This window comes from Oryzias melastigma, linkage group LG12 (genome assembly GCF_002922805.2).
Source record: "Oryzias melastigma strain HK-1 linkage group LG12, ASM292280v2, whole genome shotgun sequence".
Classification (NCBI taxonomy): domain Eukaryota; kingdom Metazoa; phylum Chordata; class Actinopteri; order Beloniformes; family Adrianichthyidae; genus Oryzias; species Oryzias melastigma.
This window is the reverse complement of record NC_050523.1, coordinates 20632799-20642974: the sequence shown is the minus strand read 5'-3', so window position 1 is coordinate 20642974 and position 10176 is coordinate 20632799. Positions and strand designations below refer to the sequence as shown.

Sequence of the window (10176 nt, the reverse complement as noted above, 5' to 3'; positions counted from 1 at the left end):
CATCAGGCAGAGGTTCTTCAAGTTTATTTGTACACATTTATTTCTCAATGTTACAATGCTTTGTTTCCTGAGAAAGGTATCATTGTAGCAGATCCAGAAACTCATAGAAGGCAGAAACTATAATTGTTTTGGTTCTGACATGGATATTTGCTTATTTTTACCTATAGGAGTTTAGTAACTGCAGAGCTCCTAAAGGCCCGGGGACCAGATTCGACTCGCTGGGTGATTATATCCGGCCCTCCTGATCCTTTTATATTTTTGCTATTAACGGTCCGATGTTATCTTGCGCTGGTAACATATTTCAACACATTCCCAAGTTGTCACATTTTGATGTATGGCTAAGGACCCCTCCGCATCAAAAATGTATGTTTTGGATGTCCTCCAACTCGTTGTTTTTTTGGCGTCTAATTAAATCAAAGCTTCCCAATCTCCAGGCCGCGAACCAGTGCTGGTTTGGTACTGGTACGTGGGCTGCACCGGTGTCCTAACCCTAACCTTTAGTGTGTCCTAAGGTTCAGTCCGTATTAAAAAGTTAAGTTTTAAAAATGTCGTTTTCGTATGTTCAATAAAAGTTTATCCTGTTCGACCACGACCTAAGGTGTGTTCCGGATTTTGGCCCCTTGAACGATTGAGTTTGACAATCCTGCCTCAGTTAGTTTCAAGTGCGCCCCAGTTACTTTCAGGTGCATCTAAATTAGTTTCAGGTCCACCCAAGTTAGTACAGGTGCACCTAAGTTAGATTCAGGTGTGCCTCAGTTAGTATCAAGTGCACCCTAGTTAGTATCAAATGCGCTCCAGTTAGTCTTAGGTGCGCCTCAGTTAGTTTCAAGTGCTCTCGAGTTAGTGTAAGTGTTCTTCAGTTAGTTTCAGGCGTGCCTCAGTTAGTTTCAGGTGTGCCTCAATTAGCTTCAGGTGCACCTCAGTTAGTTTCAAGTGCACCCCAGTTAGTTTCAGGTGTGCTTCAGTTAGTTTCAGGTGCACCTCAGTTAGTTTCAGGTGCGCTTCAGTTAGTTTTAAGTACACCCCAGTTAGTTTCAGGTGTGCTTCAGTTAGTTTCAAGTGCACCCCAGTTAGATTCAGGTGCCCATCAATTAGTTTAAGGGGCCAATCAATTAATTTCAGGTGCGCCTCAATTAGTTTCAAGTGCGACCCAGTTAATTTTAGATGTGCTTTAATTAGTTTCAGGTGCCCATCAATTCATTTCAGGTGTGCCTTAGTTAGATTCAGGTGCCCATCAATTAGTTTCAGGTGCCCATCAATAAGTTTTAGGTGCCCACCGATTAATTTCAGGTGCACCTCAGTTAGTTTCAAGTACACCCCAGTTAGTTTCAGGTGTGCTTCAGTTAGTTTCAAGTGCGACCCAGTTAGTTTCAGGTGTGTTTCAATTCGTTTCAAGTGCAACCCAGTTAATTTTAGATGTGCTTTAATTAGTTTCAGGTGCCCATCAATTAGTTTCAGGTGCCCATCAATAAGTTTAAGGGGCCAATCAATTAATTTCAGGTGCGCCTCAGTTAGTTTCAAGTGCGTCCCAGTTAGTTTTAGGTGCGCCTCAGTTACTGTAGTTTCAGCTGCTCACCAGATCGTTTCTGTGCTCATGAGAAACCAGAACTATTTTTTTTACTTTTAGGGTCTGTTGCACCCCAGTTAGTTTCAGGTGCACCTGGTTAAAAGTGCTTACCAGTTAGTTTCATGTGTGGCAGTACTCATGGTTTCTTTTACTTCTATGTCCCTTTTAGAGCTCTGAAGTGAATAACCTGTAATATTACAATTTTTTGCTGTAACTTTTTCTTTCACACTAAAATACGTTGTCCATGTGTTTACCAATTCCAAGGTCCTGATTGGTCAAACCTAGCGCTTTTTCATAGAGTTTTCATTGAAAGTGTTTGCTGGGGGCAGTGTAAACGTAGCTTCAGGCACTAGTGAGGGAGAACAATTGAGGAGGAATGGTGTTAGAGAAGCCAGGTTAACTGAGTCAACCTGAAGGCCACAAGAAAGAGTCATTTATTTGCCATCAAAAGACTTGAGACCTCCAGCCCTTCATAGCAGCCTTGGAGAGCATTCACGAGACATCCAACACACAAATCCCAGCTGCCCCTCAGTTGGTGTCTTTTAAATGCAAAGAAAGCTGCTTCTCTGATCCCTTCTAAGTTGAATAAGGTCTTCACATTTAAAGTCACCTTGCTGGGGTGAGCTCACTATGGACTCCTGGTTGGCTGGTTGAATAGTTGAGTTTTGTCTGCTTTCAATGCTGTCAAACACCAACTTTATGTGGACCAAACGTGCTAAGTAGCAAGTTCCTGGATAGAGTGTCAGCCCTCTTTGGAGACACATTTAAAATGAAAAAATATATAAATAATAAAGCACTAAAATCTCGGTCAGTTTTAAAATTAACCCTTTTAAACCAGCACATTTCCTGGAAGCCAGATTTTCACCGGCTGAGTATCTACCAGCCGCCTGCATGAGCACTTCTCAGTTTGAAGGATTATTGGCCTAATTGCTAAATTCAGTGCTTCCTTCTGAAAGCAGGTGACTGATGTTCCAAAAGCTGCACTCACACTGAATAAGATTTATACAGTACGAATGGCCAGTTTTAATGTAAAGTCAATGTAAAGTTGTGATCAGAATATCCCGCAGTGGAATTATGGGTGGCAATCTGAAAACAGCGCGTTTCGGCCGGCGCAACACCGTGACATGGCTAAAATTCTAAATATCTAAACTTTCGCAAAGAATTTGCATCTAAGGAGGAACTGAGCTTGGCCCTTTGTTGATGATGTAATAGGTGGGTGGAGTCCAAAACAAATCTAATTGTTCCCCTCCTGAACTTCAATGATATTTTTCTTACTTGTGTCACGATAACATTAAAAAGTTCCTCTATTTTTTTTTTTTGTTCGTAGTAATCTGGTCCAACAAATCATCAAACTGGGTTACAGAGAGAAGGAAGTACCGCTGAAAGCGCCATCATTTAGATGCAGCTCCTACAGTAGATGGTGAAGCTCTCTGTAATGGGACAGTCTCTGGATAATCTCATGAACCCAGACATTGATACATGATTACTGATGCATTTGTAGAGCTTTTTAAAATAAATAAACCTGATCTCTCAATGTCATCTGTGTCTGTATGTGAGCTATGCTCTTACTCTTCCGTTGGCCTCCCCTTTCCACCAGCCCTGGTCTCCACCAATCTTGCTGTAGATTTTGACGATGTCTCCTTCTCGCAGCGACAGTTCTCGCATGTCCCGTGCAGCAAAGTTATACCTGGCCACGGCGGTGCTGACCACCCGAGGAGTGAAGACTGAAAACAGAAACGGTTGTCTGATAAGTTCTTTAGGTTTCATCAAACCACAAAAGCATGTTGAATATTCCAGAGATTTTTTTATGTGCTTGACAAGTGGAGGATTTCTAAGAAAACATTCAAGGCAGACTGTAATTACAATCTGTGAAGCTGGAATAAAAGACAACAAATGTTTACTTTACAGGAGACAAAAGTGCTTTCCTTTAATTGATTAAACGACAGGAAATGTCATCCTGGGCAGAGCAGAAATGTCACAAAAGAAAAGAGTTCCGCAGAGAAACGGTAATGAGGTTGAGAACGCAGGAGCTTATTAAATAATTACAGGAGATGAGGTGCAATGCAAGGAGGGTAAGGAGAGAAAGGAAAAGCAGAAAAGTACCTGACCAAAAGGGAGCTGAGCTCTGAGAGGAGGAGAAGTTGAGGCCTTGTGGACTGAGGAAGGAGAAGTTGTAGGAGGCGGAGGTGGCTGCTGAGAGGAGGAGGAGAGAAAGAAAGCAGGAAAATAAAGCGGGAAATGCTGGAAGAGCATGCAAGCAGAACTGGAGCCTGAGAGGCAGCATAATGAAGAGGGATCCAATGAGGATCGTTCTTTCTCACATTTAATCTGAGCCCATTTATGTAAACAGAGTCTATTTTTGTTTGTGTGAAATGAACTTGCAGCAGGAAATGTATGTTAATCTCTCTTGAACTTCTACAATTCCCTTTCCAGCCATATGCAAGATGACAACCCAGTTTATGAACTAAATGAATATTTTTTCCTCTTTACTGAATACATTTTGCTGCTGCAGCTTTACATAAACTTTGGGGAAGATTCATATCACAACCAAGCTTTCAAAGGAGAAGGATGGAATCTGAGGAGAAAGACAGAAGCTCCAATAAGTTTTAAAGGACCTGCATTCATATTATTCTTATGTCCCTTAGCCAGACAAGACTGCAGGGAGCATGCCTTTGAAATTCTTCTTTTATTTTGCGCCTTCGAGTAAAAATGTAGCCCCCCCCCACATGGTAAAAACCCACCAAAATTTGCACGCACCTAGGACCTGGTGAAAATGAATGTCGGGCATAGTGAGAACCCCAATATAGAAGAGAGTGGCACCACAGCAGGCAAAATCATCAAAAAAAGAATGGAGCCAAGATCTTTCTTGGAGCTCAAAATGAAAAAAAAAAAATACAAAATCCATAAAGAAAGTATTCAAAATATCTATAAAAACTTTTAAAATGATAATAGGATGACCACAAGACTTGAGGCTTGGTGGCCATTTTTTGGCCATTGGGTGATTTTCACATTTAAGAAAGCATTTGCTTGAACAATCTTCACAAAGGTCTAAAACCACAAGCAAAGTACCTCTTATAAATGTAAACTCCTCTTAGGGATTTCGATTGATCACCTTCTAATTTATCAAGCCTCATTGGGAAACTACTTGGTAAAAAAATGTTGGAATTAGAAGTTGTAGATTTTGATCAACATTTGTGTGGCGAGTTTTCAAAAGTGGTGTTCCACTGTTATTTGCATAGTTTTTTACTGGAATAGTGTAAAAAATTGAATGCAAGAATTGTTGGCTCAAACCGAACGAAACGAGATGACACATGATATGAACCTATTAGGAATGTGGGTGTGGTCAGCAAAAAAACCTCAGTAACCAAGGAAATCCAAAAGTTTAGTTTTGCAGATTCTTCTAAAAGATAACATCGACCTGTTTGTCACCACGAGATGACCGAAAAATAAAATGATTTCTATGGAGACAAAACCAACCAAAAAGCTGCCATTTTGTAAAAAAAGTTGTCAGCTATGAACACAGTGGCAGAGGTGGGGGGGAGGGGTGAATCTAGCAAAATTGTACATTGCTCACAGCTTTATATGGGTTCAAATCACGTTCAGTCTAAAGTGAATGAAAAAATATTTGAAAACCAGGTATTGTACATTTGGAAGAAAAATTGAAAGCAGTTTTAAACTTGAAAATACGTATTGAAAACTTGAAAGAATTAATAAAAATGTGAAAAAAATAAAATGAACATTTGAAAAAAAAATGTTGAAAACTTGATATTGAAAATGTGAAACAAAGTAAATTTGAAACTTGAATAGAAAAAAAACCCCAAAACTGTTAGCAATTAAAAATACATCTTTACTTATACTTTCAACTTTCCGTTTTTTGTTTCTCATTCTTTGCCTTCAGCTTTCTGTTTTCAGTTTCAATTCAGAGTTTTCAAGTTTTTGCTGCTGAGATGACCCTAATTTTACATTGGCGGCGGGGCTTCGAGCTCAATGGTTACCGGGAAATCCATCCATGATTCCCAAAAAGGTTATATTGATGTGACGTCTTTTCTGCTGCAGAACATTGTCTGTTTATGTCGCCAACCCACTCCGATCAAACGTAGGGAGAGCAGTATCACTACTGTACCGTTTTACCTCGCTAATATAGCGGTTCACCTTTCGCAGTCTGCTGGTTGGTGAATTTTTTTTTTGCCGTGACTTTGCTGCTGATCTTTTCCATCCTCTGTGCCATTTTTCACGCAGACGGGGGACGTGCAGCTTGACAGCATTACATAAATCGTGATAAGATCCTTATTTTCATCCTAATGCTAGACAAATTTTTCCATGAAAGTTTGAAGAGTGAGAATACAAAATTAGAGAGAAGTGTGAAAATATTGATGTGCGTCTGAGAAAAGTGTAAAATGAAGGGTAGTGAGGAGTCCCTTCTGTCACTCAATGGGAAATATGTCCCGGTGGACAATGAGCTCAAAGCCCCGCCCACAATGTAAAATTAGGATCAGCTCAGCAGCTAAAACTTGAAAACTCTGAATTAAAACTGAGAACTAAAAGCAAAGAATAAGAAACGAAAAAGGGAAAGTTGAAAGTACAGATAAACATTTATTTCCTTAGCTTTTTTTTCTTTAATTCAAGTTTCAAATTTGATTTTTTTTTTCGGATTTTCCACATTTCTTTTAAGTTTTCAAAACTGTTTGTTCAAATATTCAATTTTATTTATTTACTTTTAATTTTCAATAATTCCTTCAAGTTTTCAACATGAAGTTTCGAGTTTAAAACTGATTTCAAATGTTTAAATATATATTTTTTTAATTTACAATATTGTTTTTCATTCACTTTGAACTGATCTTGAATTGACCCCATAGATTTAATTCAACTGCATAATTTCACTTTTTTTTCATGAAAACTGGTGCCTGCAAGGCAGTTGCCACTTCAAAAACACAAACACCCCCACACCCCCACCCACCCCAGACAGCCAACAGCTCTTCCACAATGTAAAAAAATAAATAAAACAAGCTTTCAGTGTCAAATTTAAGTCAATTCCAGGGGTGGTTGGTCATTTCTCTGAAGGCAGAGCAGGACAGAAGCCTGTTCAGGGTCATGGCCAGCATCCACACCGTCTAATGAACAGAGACAAAGACCAATTCCAGCTCCACAAACCTCTGAGTTAGCCCACTTCCCCTTTGTCGCTTCCTATACCATTTAACACAGTCGCCCTGTTCCCTTCTTCCCTCCTTTGGTCTGTCTTGATTTCTCTGAACCTCGGCAGGAACAAACAGCCAGGGGGACACAAAGGAGTGGGAGGTAGGCAGTGTGTTAGTTTGCCCTCGCTTGCTACTTTTGCACGCCAGCATGGCGAGGGACTGAGTTTGTAAATTGGACCTGTATATTGCAGAATAGAAACTGAGTCAAATGAGAACGGTCATAATCAGTCATAGAGGCAAGTGGATTTATTACGGCTGTGCGCAGAGCATTCCTGCTCCAAAACACTGACAGCAGCATTTTCTCCACATTTATCTATAATGGAAACAACGGGTCTACCACCTAAAGCCTGCTCGCTTCTATCCTCAGATGCATTCGTCTTCAAGCTGCATTTGGAGGATTTCTGGTGCTCTTGGCTGAATTTGCAGCATCAACCCTCCTTTGTGTGTTTAATCTGCGGGATTCCCCCATCGCTTAGAAAAACATGCTTCTTTTTTCACAGATTAAATTAAAAAAATAGTAAGAATGTCTTCAAGATGTTTGTGCTCCTTCCCCTCTCGTTATTTTTGAGAGTCTTGCAGAATGTCTTAGCTTAAAATTAAAGAGCTGAAAAAAAAAGAAACAATAATAATTTCTAGGGAAAAAAAAAATCAGAAGATTTGGGAGAAAAAAAATAAAATAAAAAATAAATACCTAAAATATTTTTTTGCCAATTTAGGAATTCATGTGTTATTCAAACTAGTTTATTGACGCTATTTTAAAACATTTAGCTTATACTAAATACAAGTTGGTTACACTTGTAAAAAAAGGTATAAATTGTCTAAAGTCTTACAGAGCTGAGAGTTTGCAACAAGCAAAAGTGAAAAATGCATATTACCACTAATCTTTAAGAGGAATTATATTAAATTCAAATCACAAAAGTGTTGAATGGAATCCAGGTGAAACTAGGACATATGTTAGACATTTCCACAAATGTCTCTGGTAAATCAAAATCTGAGCACAAATCATTTGTTTTTGTTTTTTTGTCTCCAATCATGCCTAGTTTTTAAAAGTCCCAATTTACTTCCAAAAAATATTTTAGATTCTTTAAAAGTTTGACTTATTTAAAAGAATTTGAGAACAGTAATTTTGTGGGACAAAATAGTTTTCCCGATTTTTTGTGAAGATTCTAAAATCCAACAAAAAAGGGACAACGTGCTAAGGCTCACTTGAAAAGGTTGAATGTATTTTTGGAGATATAGTGGAGCAAAAAGGTTTTAGTCAGCCACCAATTGTGCAAGTTCTCCCACTCAAAAAGATGAGAGGTCTGTAATGTAATCATAGGTATAGCTCCAAAGAACACATACCTACTGTAAAGCATGGGGGTGGAAACATCATGCTTTGGGCTGTATTTCAGCAAAGGGGCCAGGAAGATTGATCTGTGTAAAGGAAAGAATGAATGGGGCCATGTATCGTCAGATTTTGGGTGAAACAGCCCCAAAACATCACTGCTCTAGAGGAGATCTGCATGGAAGACTGGGCCAAAATACCAGCAAAAGTTTGTGAATTCATTGTGAATGTCACTGCTAACAAAGAGTATATAACAAAGTATTGTGATTAACTTTTGTTTTTGACCAAATATTTATTTTCCACCATCATTTATAAATAAATTCTTTAAAAATCAGACAATGTGATTTTCTGGATTTTTTTTTTTCATTTTGTCTGTCATAATCGAGGTGTATCTATGATTGAAATTACATTCCTCACTCACCTTTTTAAGTGGGAGAACTTGCACAACTGATGGCTGACTGAATACTTTTCTGCTCCGCCGTATTCTAGAGACTTTCTGCTGCAACTTATTTACCTCCAAGTCAGGTAGGCTCGTGTTTGTGAGAAAGTCACATTAAACTGTATAAATGTGTGGTATTTTTTGTAAAGTTATGGACCAAATGAACTGGGCAGCTCTTGAAATGATCAGTTTGCTTGTAATTCAATTCACAACCACTCAAATAAAAAAAAAAATATCTGCAGCAAAAGAGAAAGGTGCTCTGAATCATGCAGAATATGGAGAAGCTCTAATGTTCAGTGGCATATTGGAGATTCCCTTAAAAAAATGACATTTGCAATTTGCCTCAGGCTCTTACAGCAGACAAATTCTACCCTTCAGGCTGCATATGATTCAACATGTATGCCATCTCACTTTCCTATAGGACATTTCTGCCAAGTGAATATAATTGGTGTGTGATGAAGTCGTCATTATGGTGAGTTAGGGTGCCAGATTTCTAAAAAGAGCCTAAACAAAGCTGTCAACAGAGAATCCATTCATTATTTGTTGGAAGTACTAATGGCTGACGGATGAGTTGAGCATCATTTGTCTGTTTACACAGCGAAGTGACGGGGACTGTTTGTTGGCAGGGTGACTGAAAGAGCCATAAACAGGTAAAACATCTCTGGGTTTACCTGGTGAGCGTGTGCTGGCCCGTGTTAGCGAGCGCTCTCTTGACTTGTAGGGGTAGCGGAGCGTAGTATCCAACAGTTTGAAGCTTTCTTTCAGTGAGTGCGACTGATAATATTCCACCAGCTCCTGTTGGATACAACCACAAAAATATATTCAAATTAATCTGCTTGAAGAAGGAAACATTTTATTTTTTTCGCACCATTTCTTACCAGAAGACTTTCAAACTTTTTAGCCTCTGTGATGTGAATCCAGCTGTCCTTTTCAATGACTTTGATGTGCTTTACTTCGTCGTTGAATCTTCAAAGGGAAACAGCAGAAACGAAAAGGGTTTTGATTCAATCATCTAATGCAATTATTTCTAAAACTACCGCACGCTCCGTTTGGCCTGTTAAACATCGGTTGCTTGAGACGTTTCTGCATAAAACATTATTATAAATAAATAATTTTCCAACAGTTGGAGCTGGTTGTCACTTTTGTTTACCAAAATAAAATGACAGTTTCCAACTATAGTTCACTTGCACCTGTGATCCACGCTCTCGAATGCATCTCTCGGGGGAGATGCACAAAAACCCATTTTAAGACAGTTTTGGAATAATAATTAGCTGCAGCTAAGAGGGACTTAGGAAAATGGCAGACTGGGGCTTGTTGAAGCAATTTGTGAGAAATGGATAATATTAAAAAAAAAAAACCCTCCCCATGACATTTTCCTGTTCAGTAGGATATGAAATGCTCACTTGATGCTGATGGCAAACCTCTCCGCCTCAGCTGTCCTCTCTCTGATAAGGTAGGTTCCGCTGCTGTGGGATTTTAAAAGGTTGTCTGCCTGCTGGCGCTCCATGTTTCCCGCAAACCTTCAGAGAAACAAAATTAAAGATGTGACCTCTGAGTTCAACTACCGAATGACAGAACGAACCCTCCTTGAAATTGAAAATGTAAAACAACTCCTTTAAATGGAGACAGTGCTTTAGCTAATTACTGG

At 39.1% G+C, this 10176-nt stretch overlaps 1 protein-coding gene across 1 annotated transcript in view; it reads right to left on the bottom strand.

Moving 5' to 3' along the window:
* Window positions 1-10176, bottom strand: part of vav2 (vav 2 guanine nucleotide exchange factor) — a gene marked incomplete in the record, with an annotated part of 232681 nt that overhangs the window by 2033 nt on the left and 220472 nt on the right. Inside the window, 5 exon segments of the mRNA XM_036214407.1 lie at window positions 3137-3291; window positions 3671-3760; window positions 9200-9323; window positions 9407-9494; window positions 9932-10048. Of these exon segments, the coding sequence (XP_036070300.1) occupies window positions 3137-3291; window positions 3671-3760; window positions 9200-9323; window positions 9407-9494; window positions 9932-10048 (574 nt within the window).